At 42.7% G+C, this 15,273-nt stretch overlaps 1 protein-coding gene across 1 annotated transcript in view; it reads left to right on the top strand.

Moving 5' to 3' along the window:
* Window positions 1-1,089: 1,089 nt before the first annotated feature.
* The window catches only part of T265_10039 (hypothetical protein), a gene marked incomplete at both ends in the record, with an annotated part of 147,989 nt that continues 133,805 nt past the window's right edge, over window positions 1,090-15,273 (top strand). The window contains one exon of the mRNA XM_009176290.1: window positions 1,090-1,175. Within this exon, the coding sequence (XP_009174554.1) occupies window positions 1,090-1,175 (86 nt within the window). The remainder of the gene's footprint in view (window positions 1,176-15,273) is intronic.

The raw sequence follows: 15,273 nt of genomic DNA, 5'->3' as shown, positions 1-15,273 counted from the left end.
TGGGATATACTTTACCACCGTCACAGTTTGAAAATGAATGTCGGCAGGCAATAGTTCACCATTGCTCCTTAACTGAACCGTTAGACCTGATCATTACCTGTTCGAAACCAATTTGAAAACTGCATCAATATGATAGAACTTCTGAAACCGCATCGTGCAACTTCAACCGCTGTCGTTCCCCAACCAACATCTATACTCGTGAGTAAAGACATTTAAGTCGAATATCCAATTGTTTTATGCAACAAGCTCACTACGCACTATCTACCTAGTGTGTGCTGGTTTTTCGCTCTTCACCTTCAGTGTAAAATTGGACCAGCAAAAGCGATGCGCAGATGCATTGACGCACACTATGAACACATCTGCACTAATCAGTTTTTCAGGCACAAGTATGAAGCGAGAAAAGTGCATTTGTGCAGCACAAGAAACAACCCTGGGTTTCGACTGTAATTACGTTTCACAGACGGAAAAGTATTCGGGACCATGGCTGTTTGCGTATATGGGCACAACTAATTGCTTAAAGTCTGCTGGGATGGCGGGGTATGAAGCCGCGCCTGTTGTCAATCGTACGCGAACCACAACCCCGAGGCAGTCTTGTCGACAACAGCATGTGGCATTAAGGTTTTTTGTCGAAAGCACAGTATGCTTGGAAAAGATGGAACGAGATCGTGTGCATGATGATTCGTCCGTATTTGCTCGCCTTTCATGCAGTTCGACTGCCCGCTGTGCACAAAAATGAAGTGTGCATTTGCGTGGGTGCACGCTCCCACTCCGACGGATGCCATACGTTTTTCCTGTCGTGCCGGAAACAGCAATGGCAGTAGCAGCCACCGCAGCCAACAGGGAATGTGGTCTGTTTGTGCCTTCCTGCATGCCCAGTTGTCAGATTGCGTTTATTGTGTGTGTGTGTATGTGCTTATGTGTTCTTGTGAGGGCGCGATGCGCCTCAGGTCACATCTTCGCCGGGCAAGCGAAACGTCTTTTTGTACAACGTACCACAGCAATTTGCAGACAACTGCAGGGCAAAAATGACCACCAAACAGCCCCAGGACTGGTAACAGCAACAGCAGTAAAACGACAACTGTTATCCGGATGCTCGCCGATGGTGCCAATAAAATCAATAGTCCATGTGTGAAGCAGATGTTCATTGGTGGGGGAAACGGTAAGGAGCGTAGAAGGTAAATGAAAACAACGGGGAAGGCAATCCAGACTAAGAAGAAAGGCAGTAAAAAAGGGAATTTTCATTGTTTAAATGCACCATGCAAGCGTTTGGTGGTGATGTTTCTTGAGACACAAGCTCGAATCCAATAAACGATAGCATTCCGTCAACTATGTGACATTTGATTGTATCCAAGCTGAGATGGTGGTAGCGAAATCCGGTCTTCTCGGACTGATCTCGATAGCTTTTTCGATAGATGACAACCATTTGTTCATTAGGATAGTTTGTCTTGTTTTGAAAAATAACAAGAACATGCGTTCGAGCACTTCGATATGACAGCAACAGCTAATCTTCAGCAGTGATCGTTAACCATTAACATCATCTTGTGACTAAAGGATTGGCGTTGATATGACATTTCTGAGCGAGAGCTAATCACAATGCTGACAGCCACTCACCGGTCTTCTCGGACTGATCTCGATAGCTTTTTCGATAGATGACAACCATTTGTTCATTAGGATAGTTTGTCTTGTTTTGAAAAATAACAAGAACATGCGTTCGAGCACTTCGATATGACAGCAACAGCTAATCTTCAGCAGTGATCGTTAACCATTAACATCATCTTGTGACTAAAGGATTGGCGTTGATATGACTTTTCTGAGCGAGAGCTAATCACAATGCTGATCAGCCACTCAGGGCCAAACGGTCAAGTGTTCAGCGACTGGCCCGAAGGTGGTAGTCAGTTTCCTAAGAAATGTACTCTTGATGATCTCAAATAAGTGTGAAAGAGCTGTACAGCGCTTCTCGGCTTATCAGCATTGACAGGCTTTCTTGGCAAGACTAAACATCAAGTAAAAATAATTGTTTAATCGCAGGAGACAACCCAGCCGATCACTTGATTGTCCCACGTACACCAAGCAGAACCAGTATTTTTGACTACTGGAAAAACCTAAACGTGCAAGGAGGTAGTGTGAACTGCGCGGAAAGCTAAAAGCGCGAACATGGCAACCACAAAAATTTTCACACTGATTTTCGTCAAGCGAACTATCGTACTGACGGCGAAGGCATAGGCAAATCCTACTGTCACAACGGTATGGGGAAGTTAGACAGCAGTGTGTGATTGAGGTTGATTAAAAATGGAATTTGCATATCGTTTTGTCTGCTTTGATACGCGCACTCAGTGGGTAGAGGGACCGAAAAATTGTACTTCGCTTTGCCCAAAACAGATCGATACCATCTACCGGGACGAATACTTGTCAGGATAGGTTTTGTTTTTCTGGTACCGATTTGCAAAATGAATGTCAAACCGATATATAAACCCATAACAATCGCTGGAATGATTTTAAAACATTACCGTTATTCATAGATAACCACCTTAGCGCAGGCAAGTAGTGTCCCGAATCCCGTATTTTGGAAAGTGTCACCCCTCATTCTCTTGACGTTATTTCGCTTATAAAAAATTAAAGCGCTTCCAAAAATGAATTTGGCATGATTTCTGGAATCTCTTAAATCAATTTCATCGATGTGCTTCCAACGTTCATTGATTTTTTGGTTTGTTTGGTATGAGAGATGACAAAACTAACCGATACTTGGGAGGATTTGACTTGCTACAGTTTCCGCAACACGTGCAGTCAAACTATACAGGCCAAAACACTCCGTAATCAAAATTAGCATGACGCTCTTGCACCCTCCGTTTCAGGGAACTTCCTTTGTAAAAAATATTCGGTTCTTTTGAATACATGTAAATCTAAGGCAGACGACAATGCAACCCAGGTCGTTTGCTTCAGTCGCAACAACTACTGATCGTGATCAACCCCGTTCTAGCTGTGTTATCTTCGATGCCACTGACTGCGGCGTTATACGAAGCGTAGTCTTCACCAACCGCGGTCCGTTGTTGCGACATTAGATGACTCACAGGCACGGGGACTTGCTAGACAGGATCAGGTGCAAACGATCGTCCGGCCATTCGAGATGAGTCCAGACCTCGGCCATTCTACTATCAACATTAGGATGTGATCGTTTCCTAGAAGCTCACTTCGTGGAAAACCATACAAAGGTCAAAAATGGATAGTTTTTTTGTTTTTTATATCTTCGAAATGTTCATGAAGTTTCAGTGAAATAGTGCGCCAAAAATGAGTACAACTACGGATAACTCGTGTTAAATGTAACAGCAATTCACTTTAGAACGCAGTTTAAGACATTTCACATAGTCACTGGAATACCCACATCTAATTAAATTGGTCCTCAAATAAACTACTGACTTTGAAGACTTAGTAAAATAAGATGTACTGTCGAAAAGTCCATTTAAACCCTATATGAACGACCAGAAAGCCCAATCTCAAGTTAAAGTTAATTTGGAGGTCCGTATGCGGATAGTAAACTTTACGAGTAACATCATCATAGTCCCCAGGATTACTAAGGTGAAATTAAATTTTACCAAAAACGTCAAAAACCCTTCATACTTTTCAAACAGGTAGTTAATCTACATGGCTGAATCATATCTTCAAATTTTTCGAGCTCGCACTTTGTAAGAATACAGAACCGTTTACAGAACAGTTTATTTTCGTAAATTGCTGTCAGCTGTTCGACAAAACCACTGAAATAATCGTTCGCTCCCCGTCCTAGCGACACAATAATGGTCTCATCCCGAGTGGTGATGAAAGTTCCGTAATTCATCTACAGTTTAATAAAAAACCAGGTAACCGTAGGTGCTATGTGGGCTACCTAAATTCTGTTCAGTATGTGTAATTTATTGTTGTCGTAAGTTGGGTCGATGTACAAGAAAGAATTACAGCAAGCAAACTGGGTTGTTCAACCACCGAATCACCTGTTCCATTCACAGTGATACGAACCATTTGTTAATACACAGTGCTAGCGCATTCCAGGTCAGACTAGGAGCCTGTGTGTTGATGAAGCCCTGTCTGACTGTGCATTCCACTAGGATTTTGAATGGAAAATCAAATCTTCTATCCATAAAGTCCGCTTACAATTCACTCAGTGTGGTCCACACTGGGAGGAACCTCCGAGCTGCTGTTAACAAAATTTCCACCAATGAAATGGTGTGATTAAGCGATACCATAGACTCAGATCTGTTTGGCAATATCTCAGGCTTTACGGACCCAATGAGTTGACGGATGCTATGGACCGATACGTTTGCAATTGACCAGTCAACTACTGTCGAATGGAGAAAGGTTAGCTATGTTTTGACCACATCTATACGAAGCATCCGTTTGTTGAAATCTGGTTCACTATAATACACTTAAATAAATAATCACCCAGTTTAACATCAATTCGTTGCTTGGCTGCTACACCACTCGAAAAGAGCAAGAGTTACTGCCAGGTTTCCCACGCCTCGACAAGATTAGTCAGGGCACCGCGGTTGAGTTGCATCATTTTTGCCACACAGCTGTTGCGCCAAATTCCACAATGTCCATTTTGTTCAGTTCCACTAAACAATGGTTTCTAATCAAATTTGGACGGCCTGTGAGCGCCAGGAAATGTATTCGACAGCGGGACGCTTACCATTCGAGTTCAGTGAGTTAAAGGGTCCAGGACAAAAATAAACTTCCTCGATCTGCTATTACGTCGATGCAACGTTCGATTGTGGAACAGAGCACCAACAACTGACCAAGAAGAGCAACCTTAGGTGGAAGTATTCACAGATCAAATTTTTCGACAATGAACTTAGGATGAATTGGAGAATGCGACGAAGCTAGCGCCAATCTTTTCGCAGTGGGTATGTTATTTGGTTTCTGATCATCAATACGGGCAGAGTTTGGGTCAACAATGCAAGTTAAATCGTCGTCGGCCGCATAAACTAGCATCCTTCGGGACTAAACAAGACATAATTCCGACGCATGAGGTTTTGTGGCATGAGATTCATTTGTCAATAACAAGTCATAATGCACATACTTTTGAGTTTGGAGAAATGGAGTTTGCTCAGGCACAAGGATACAGAAGAAAACACCGGATTCACTGTGAGTGCTGGTTTTATGACCACTGTGCCAGAAGAATTCGACTTAAACGCATGGTGCTTTTTGAAACTCTTTATCTGAAACTTCATATTCACAAATCTTTCTCCCTTACCCTATAGTTTATAGGCACCTGATTTGAACGGTTGCTGATTTCCAATGCACATAAGTGTTGCGGTACAACTGTATGCTTAACAGCTACGGTAATTATTAATTAATTTGTGTTCAAGTAGAACATAAGGTTGACGAAAACTCGGGGACTGCGCCTACTCGATGAGCCCCAAGAAGGGCGAAGCCGGTCGTGGGCTGTCGAAGAGTTTTCAGCAACCTTGTGAGTAGTCACCTTTATGAAAATACCACCTAATTAGTGGTGAGAGAAACATTCCAGCCATGTGGACATATATTGCGTCAGTCATGCAAGTAGCGTGGACAATATGATTAGAGGCATCTGACGATCTACATTTGGATCATGCGGGAGTTAAAGTGACATAGAAGCATGCTGAATGCAAACAACCTACAGAGCAAAACTCGATATTATCTGACTGGCTGTGTGTTTTCTCATCAGAGAGGTATGGTTGAGTGATTTTAGGTGAGAACCTGGAGCCATGTAAATAGTGCGTTAAACCAACACTACACTCAGTTCAATAGCAGGAATATCATTCCAACTGAAACATGGAGTTGCCTTTGTGTAGCACACTCCTATTAACTATATAGTAAATGAGAGATTCAGTTGCGTCTATCCAGGAAGGGCAAAACTGGTGGTACACTGTAGAATATTGTATCAAGTAAAAATTAGGTGACTTTTGTGTGGAAGAATTCACAAGTGGGAAGACTAGTTAGTTCGGGGTACACAATGTTGGCGTTAAGATGGGAACGTTCGCAGCTGTTTGGTGACTGTGTCAATTGACCGCGTTAGCCTGAATGACGTGCTTATCACACGATTAGGAAAACCCTAATTCAGCTGATATTCTAAATCCAATGTTGTGAGGTGCACGTGCGACACTGTGAAAGTGACGATGGTCGAAGGCGAGTAGTCTTTCAACCTAAGACCCACAGTCACAGAGGACAAAATATCGTGTCCTCCACTCGCCACTACATGCCGATCAATTTCCAAGCTGGAAGGGAGCAGAGCAGACCTTAGCGACTACCTTCCTGTCATCTATTCAGCAACACAAAATAATGTGGATAACCATAAAGCTAACGTTGTCGGTCGCCATTGGAAAGCTGGGCGTCGAATCCGAGTGTTTTGATCTAGTCACTCGGACTTGCAACCACGTTTTGCAGTTTTATATGGGAACGCTTACAGAAGCACTGGATCACATGATGATTACTGGGCACAGGAGACCACTGAACTGCAGTGAATTTTTGAAACGGTAATTAAAACGCCACTCAACTTAAGCATGATTGGGATATGAAAGTAAATGGCAAGGGGCCTGTTCCTCCTTATAAGTTTCAATTTGCATATGACTCCACCAAGGAAACTGTGTTTCACTGTGAAGCGGGGCCCGCATTAGTGCATATGCTGAGCATTGGACGGCAACAAACAGTTCTTTGATACGTCCCCGTCACCAACAGAAACAATGGTAAACCTTGAATCCCCTTTGTCCTAAAACGGCCAGGTTGAACTCAGCCTTATTGTTTCGGTGCCGCAAACGTCTCCTAACGAAGTTCGAGTGCTTCCAGTCTCTTCGGGCTGCTCATTTCATGTGACGTACTTTGTGACCAGTTCTTGCATTAGTGCTGATGAAAGCCAATTCAGCTATCTTCATGTTACATCATAATGTCGGTCTTGTGTAATAGACTATTACGCTTCAGTGAGAAACATATGTCATTTCGAGAGCCGCGGTGTTGTTTCGCGATGTGTAGAGTTCAGTGCCAATTAAAAATAACATCTATTTTTGGGGTAACCTACATTTGGTTGCATTGCTTTGTTTATGTGTTGACCAGGCAGACGTTGATCACGAACACTTCTGATTTATGAGCCTCAGAAGCAATGAAAGTTTGCCCGAAGAATGAATTTGTACTCCTTCCCTACCACCAAACAAGCGGTCTGCAACACGCGTGTAAGCTGTGGCAAGATATCAGTATGCAGAATCGTTCATAGAGAAGCGGCACTCTTGAACACACAATCGCCATCAAAACTTGGCTGACAAGTTTCAAGTATTGTCGGTCTATGCTGAGAAGACAGGAAGCAGCGAACGAATGCCTCACCATCAGCAATGCACATCATACGTGTCACTAAATGAATGGGAATTCGCAACAGTCCTGCCAGTAGTTGAACACCACATGAGTTGGTTATGACTGGTTGATTAGTAGCCTGAGTAAATCGCAGTCAGCTACAGTATAATCTCTCTATCCTTTGATGGCGCTGATCACAAAAGCCTACCAGATGTTGGCTGGCTCTCCAGCGATAATTCTTCGAATGGGAGGTCCGGGCGTCTTGTGAGATGCACTCTTTTCCGAGCCGACCAGTAGTAGGTTGCAGGTACTGGGGAAATTTTGGTATGTATCACTGAGGGAAGTATTCCGTCTGTTTCTTTTTAGAGTAAGGCATAATGTCCAGGAATGTGTCGAAAACAAGTGAGTGTTACCTTGCTCAGCTCACAGTTGTTTGAAACTGTCGGTTCTGTGGTGTCGAGACAATACTAAATGTCACCGAAGTGACTTCTGGATACATAGGGGATTGAGAAGTCCGCTGTATAATATTGTCTTTAGCAGTTCCGCTCAAACGAATTAAATAAAGCGTCTTCATCTCTCGTGCCCAGTGCAAGAGATCAGGGGATGTGGCTTTTGGACCAGTAGAGATCTGAGAGTAGAACATAAGGAACCGGGTTTGCGGTGCAATGTAATCGAGACCTCTTGCTCGTCCTTTTCGGTAAGGCGGCATTTGGCAAATTACAGCTTCAAAACTGTGTTACCTGTAGAGTTTCTTCACACAAAATGTGAACAGCAAACATTGTCACGAAGCATATCCTAAGTATTTGTGTACTTGGATACTCAGCAGATCTCGCCACTGCACAAACAGGACTGGAAAGAAGAGAGATCATCTGGGTAAGAAGAGATGGAATCAAGAAGTTCGAAAGAAACTTATGTAGAGTAATCGGCTGCTATTTCTTGGTTGCTGGGTTTATCCGGGTAATAAATCGGTTGGTACCTGTCAACTAGGAAGCTGCTTATCCTCAAGGATGACCTGACTTTTTATAGGATGATATCCAGTGTTCTGGCGAGATATATTATGATGGCTGATGGAAGACAATATTGCTACATTTGGGATATGCGAAACTGAAAAATGTTCAGAGTATGATGAGGGCAAAGACTGGCGTTCTGCATGACATTCATCTCATTTTGATCACCTGGTTGGAAATCGCAAAATGCACCCAAAATTGCAGGAATAATGAGTGGAATAGTCACGAAATGGAAAGTACAGTTGTTCAGCCAGTAAATTTTTCTTCGTCAACTTACTAAAATAGAATAAAATTGCCGGTTTATCATTACATTACGAACTCCAATGACTTTCCTTAAAGTTCAGATTGATATATATATTGATTCGTTCCCGAGTTGGACCATTCTTCTAATTATAACTAGTAAGACCCTCTCAATAGAGACTTCTCTTGTTAGTGAAACCAGTCTACAATAAAAAGCCGAGAAGCACGGCACAAATATTTTATTCTTAGTGGGAATTATCCATGGTGCCTACCTCACGAAACTCGATAAGTCTTGAACACAACCTTCCGGCCAGTGGTCGAACACATAACAGTTCGGCCCTGAGTGGCTCAACGGCAGTGTCATTTGTTCCCACTGAGAATTCTGAGAAGTCTTCACTCGAGCAATCACTCAACACGTGACCACGTGATATAGGTTCCGTGATTGAATGGTCGACGGTGCTACATCGCGTCTAGGCGAAAGCTAATCACAGTACCGCTCAGCCGCTCGTAATCGAACGGTTTAGTTTCCAAACTACTGGCCGGCAGATTGTAGGTTCCAAAAATCCCTCCAGTTTCGTGAAATACGCACTGCTAATGATTCTCAACGTGGATAAAACAGCTTTACTATGCTTCTCGGCTTTTCGGCGTGGACTGTCCTCACTGACAGGACAACATATCCACTGAATCTTACCAAATCTCCCCAAATTGCCATTATTTGGACCTTTGTCTGACACTTGTTCGGAGAAAGAGCGTGTGTGGCTTGCAGCATCGGGAGGCGGAACTGATGTTTTCTTAGCTGAATGTTACACGGCTGGGAGTAAACCGAGTCATTGAAGAGGGGGAACCTCCGTACCCTGAGCAACATAACAACACCCATTTACCATTGAAACAGGTGGGTTTATGATAGACGTGTCTCAATTCAGCTGTGCGGAATGCTGCCATAGGCATAAAAACGCCGGCAGAATTTCATCACTTTCCTTCAAGACTAAGTGGTTTACCCAGTTCTCATTGTTGTGCATATATTGCCCGGCTCTCCCCAGTATGCTCACCTTTTCTTGATACCAGATGGCGCTTACTATGGTAAATTTGGCAGCATGCATATATTTTTATGGAAAGCCTAGTGAACACGAAAATAATTATCAGTGGACAGTAGTCAGTATATATTTTTCGGGCTGAGTAGATAGCCTTGATCGAGGTAAGGATGTACAAGGAGGATAACCATGTTGACAGGTTTATTTATGTCTCCTTATGGTTTCTCCCGTATACTGGAATATGGCAAGCAGAGTTTGCTTTCAAGGACCTCTAAACTCATGAAAGGATGATAAAACACATAACGGTCTTCGAGAAAATTCCGATGAATTCTTCAGTTTTTTAGTGCATGTTCGCACCAAAAGCATCCCAACTAACCTATCGATCGCTTGTAGAACACCATCAGATTTTTGCCACAAACCTCCCTTGCAGCGGTTGAAAACTGTACCTGGCCACCCGTCCGTCCGTCCGTACGTTTAACTAAACAGCGATACCACGTACGGCAGGCAGGCTGGCAAATAATCAGGTTTCCGCAGTGTCCGATATGACTGAGCGTTCTAGCTAAGAGCCACTGACAACCGAGTTGGACAGACATGAAGTCGTACATGTGGCTTGGCTGTTCGACCGTTTTCGTGCGTGCGCGTAGGTTGAATGTGCATCTATCGATCGCAGACGTCGACGAATGTCTGGTTGTGCGCGTGTTGTTGCGCATGTCAATAGCTGGGGTGCGGCACAGCACTACTGAGGGATAATGTGGGAGGATTAGGCATAACAGCACATTCGTCCACTCAGCATGACGGTTTCACACATCCCCAAAACTTCTGGTTTACAGCGCGCCGTTGGTGACGCTGTCGAGAGTAGTAGGGTCAGGGATATAAAACATGCAAAGGGATGTGCGTGCACTGCAAAAAGACGGATGGATCGGCACCTGCGTTCTCCTTGAGTTTTCGATAAATGGGCACTCTGGTTTTCGGACTGCGCTCTGGTAAGTCATTTATTTATTGATGAATCTCACGATATCGCAAGGGGTTCTTGCCTAGGCGTACTTCTCAATAGGCCATAATGTCAAACAGACCTTTGTCCGCCGTTCAATTGCAGCGGAGCAAGGTTTCATATGGAATGTTGTGAAGTATGTACTGGGTCGGAATTGGACAGCTAAATATGTAAAAACCGGTCCACACATCTTAAAAAGAGGATGAAAGTCTACGGCGCATCAAAGACGGTAGAAATGTAGCAGAAAACACGCTAGCATTCTCTCACTCTTCAACTAGTTCGTTTTTTCATTTTATTGTCGCAAGAAATAAGACTGAACTATGAGAGCTTAACTTCGGACTATCAAACAGAGTGAGACCATCCATTCGATCTTGAAAAATTTAAATCTATCTTTAAAGTACACGAAATAACTAGTCACGTTCAGTTAGGTGCATTAATCCTAAAGCAGCACTGGGTCCTACTCTTTGGTCTGATACGACCATTAAGAGCACACTTTGTGACATAATTAACCTAGTGTGAGCTTGAGACATTCTGTCTGTCGACTGCGTACTGTCAGCACGGAATAGACATTAAAAGCAGGCTTTATGACCTTCCTATTCATTGAATGTTTCGTCTATAATATTCAAAGCCTTTTACTTGGTCTTGTTTCCGATTAGGAGCAAGGTTATCATCCCGTATGTAACGATGAAACAAAGCCAATCCTCTGCGGTATCTACTCCCTTGCCAGTGTCCTCTGCACAGAGCACTCTCGTACTTCTGAAGTCTTCAAACTACTCAGATCATCCTCTCATCCAAACACTTGCAAGTTCGGTGCGCTTGATACGAAAAGTTTATGCGCTATGGTCCATTTCAGAAGAGTTGTTGAGGGGAATTCTCAACCAAACTAAGGGGTCTTCGGACAGACTATCACGGAGTAACCAGTTACGCCTCCGTTTTAACAAGACTCTTATCGTCACTTCTTTTCCATTAAATTTAAGCTACAACCCAAGGACGGAAGGCAGGAATCTGGCCGTGATGGGATCGGAATTTCACTCTATCAAGGATAACAGTGTGATACATGGAAAGGGCCCCTAATCATTACCTCAATTCAGGAATGCGTCCGATTATGTTGAGTGTCGTTTTCGTGTAACAAGACGTGAATTACATAGCTTCAGGTACTGAACGAATAAAGCTTCACGTGCCACCGTGTCTCGGATGTATCAGGAGTGTTAATTGCCGTCTATCTAGAAGTGTCTTGTTTTCAAATTCACAGGTGGGCACAGTGAAGTGTGGTAGAAGAAAGGCCGTGAAAAGCCTTCATACTGTGGGCGTGAACCACACTGTGCCTTGTCACTAGTCAATGTCAGTAGCGTTCATGTTGATAGTGTACATCCAGATTATCAGAGTAAATGTTCGAAAATATCTCAGGTCTTTGTGATAAGCTAACATCGTAACTTTGCGTTTTTTGCTCACGTCCACAATCGCCAATGAGATGAAGACACGTGATTTTGTGACACGTGAGCGCCACTGATCCTACGGTGGTAATGCTCTAGATAACGGTGATAAAGGCTGAGCGGAAATCAAGCGAGACAGGCGAATTTCGGTAATTAAGGGTTGTTAGTGTTCCAGAAACAACCAGTGCACTATCAAAATGGACATACCATAAGCCTTGGTGTCTCAAACTCCACACGAAAAATTCCCACAGGCTAGACATCCTGCTAGGCAGCTGCTTATCAATCTCGGCAACTCCCGTTTGGGCTAAAGTAAAAACTTATTCAGCTCGCACACCTGATCCAGTCGACATGACAGAACACATGCAAATTTTTTCAAACCGAAAGAATCCTGAAACTGATTGACTGGCCCCGCTTATATCCCAGGAATCTTACCCTCTTGTCTCACGGCAGTGAAGCATCAGTGCCAACACTGATATTGCTGTCTTTTATGGTGACGATGATGACTCCGTTGTCTATGTCTCTCTCACAAGCCAAATATTTACCACTTCCGATATGGTCTAATATGAATATCTTATTTTTAGGATGGAATGAAGAATTTGGCCAAGCGTATATTGAACATTACGGATTTATCCAAAATATTTTAATCGAAATGTGGTGTCACACCGAAGATATATATATGATATATATATATATATATATATATATGAATGTCATTCCACAATAGGCATTACGATACGATGGCAACTTCTTGGCTTCATCAGAGACAGAGACGAAGCAGGACAGCATTAAAAGATGACATCGAAAGGCTTATCAAAATTCACCGACAGTTCACAACCGGCCTTACTCTAGTTCTTGGCTCATCTTTTAAGCGCAGTTCTCGAAATCCAATAACTGGTTTACAGAGTATCATTTTTTGGGCTTTCGAACGAAATACACTCTAAAATCTTGATTGATTTGACATGTCTAAATTTTATTTCCAATATCTGGCATACCTTGCCCGGAACACATTCGAAACATTTGAAGAAAAAGAAATGCAAAAACTGGCAACAGACCTGGTCCGAACCGGTACTACTTTGCATCAACATTTTCTTCTCGACGTTATGGGTTTTGGCATTATCGACATTGCGAAGACAAAAAATAGGACAATAAAACTGATTTTTCCTGGTTATCTCACTCCGCTATCTTATTCCGTTATCTACTCCGTTTTTTCAAGGAAGCCAGTAAAAAAAATGAAAGGCAAACCGTCCTACTTAGAGAATCAAACGGTAACAACAGTTTGAGCTGGGGACAAGTAGCCACCAGTAGATGTTGTTGCTCTTTCCAGTTTGTACCACGTAGATGACCTCTCAATAAAGCCTTTATTTCCTAAGCGGGAATTCATTCCTCAAACATGTCACTTTGAATACTATTTTCTACTGTCCACTTGCCTGGTGAAATCCGGACCCGAGCTGTGCAGCTTGGTTGAGAATAACACTCAATTACTGGAAAATGGAGCAGACGATATGCGGATAACTTACAAAAGTTTCCACCCGGTGAGTTTACGTTTCAGATAATTGTCTAGCTCCATCTTTTAGTTGAAGGCAATCTATTCCAGTCAACTAAAAAGATGAGCTGTGCTCCAAGGAAGTGATGGCAGCCATTGAAATCCTCAATCCAGAATGAACGTTGGTTCCTATTTCTTTTTTCAAAACGCTTTGTAAAAGATGACAGAATGTTGTGTATTTGTTTGAACAGTCATCGCTAATGCATATTGTCGAAAATACAGATACAGAAACAGCATCAGATTCCTTTTCCACTTAAATGGTCAATCCAGATCTTGCGGAACATTTCTTTCTAAACGGATGTGTTAGGATGATGAAAACATTGCTGACAAGTAAAAGCAGGGGTTTTTACCTAACGTGTTCTATTTGACTATTAACAAACAAAAATTGTTCTAGCATAAATCTGGGATGATAAAAACTCAGAAGGTAGTGACCAGTTGCAACACTCCATATATGCACACTAGAGTATATCACTTTTTAGGCGACTTTCGTGAGTTCGTTATTCGTTTAGACTTATGGGGATAAATCCATATGGGGCATCCATTTGTAGGTGCAAGAATCGTGACTAACCAACACAGTGCAGCGGAGGTAAGCTGATGGTGGGGCTATAAGCTGAAGTCCAATACAGCTGTAAATTTTTGGTAGTCATTCTCTGACCGCTATTCAATTTCATGAGGAAAAGACGTTAAAATGTGGTATAATTTTGGCTAGTTCCTCTAAACTAGAGGTACTCTTCCAAACAGACCCTGCCCTTCCTTCATTCCTGACTATGAGTTAGGATGGAGGATGGAATACCATCGCCTCCATCCCTCTAGGAAACCCCGAGATTTTAGCATTTCGATCTCACTGCTTTAGTAAGTGGAGAAATGTAAGGATGACAAATCAAAAGATCAAGGGGGTGAGATTTGCAGACGCATCTGACATCCGTAAAAAAGTGTACATAATACCTATGTAAATTTGTAATTTGGTTTCCCCTGACATTCGACTTTTATTGTTCAACTTGCAATATTTAAGCTCCAAAGTGAGACCAAATCAGAGGAAACATAGAAAAAACGATAGAAAGTATCATCACGGATTAAAAACTAGGGTTGACAGCCACCGAACCAATACATAAGACATGGTACTTGGTCGATTTTTCGAACGAGGTCGTGACTCCAAGGAAAGACCACTAGGACGGGCGTGCCTCACTGTATGCCGTCAGTTAAGGTTCACATAATATTAATTTAGGTCGAGCAGATTGATGCAAGCAGGATGATGTCATATCTCCCTAGGGAAATATTTTAATTTTGAGGGATAAGCTCTTGTGGGCGTCAAAAAACAGCTATTCGAATGGCTTACCCAGTAACGCCAGGTTTTATGTCACTTGGCTAAAAGAACTATTTAAGAACTCTGTCAACTGCTATCCTATCCGACAGTGCTGACCAATTGTATGGTCTATCTTTTTTCTCAAACCTCGTCATTATTGGGCACGTTTATTCTTGTGGAGAATCCGCTAAGGGGATAGGTTGGACAAAACTGAAATTTGGCAGCAAAGAAACAAGGTTCAATAGAGATTCCGTCATTTCGGTTAGTCCAATGTATGCCAAAAAGCCAAGAAACACCGTGCAGCTATTCGTTTTTTTTTCGGAATTCGTCATACTACCGACCAACTCTTCGTGGCCAAGACAGGCTGTGTTCAAGTATTGACCAGAAGTTAGTGGGTTCAAGACTCCCTGGAGTTCATAAGAT

Source organism: Opisthorchis viverrini (genome assembly GCF_000715545.1).
Source record: "Opisthorchis viverrini unplaced genomic scaffold opera_v5_332, whole genome shotgun sequence".
Taxonomy (NCBI): Eukaryota; Metazoa; Platyhelminthes; class Trematoda; order Opisthorchiida; family Opisthorchiidae; genus Opisthorchis; species Opisthorchis viverrini.
Note: the sequence above shows the minus strand (reverse complement) of the source record. Positions and strands in the feature narration are given on the sequence as shown.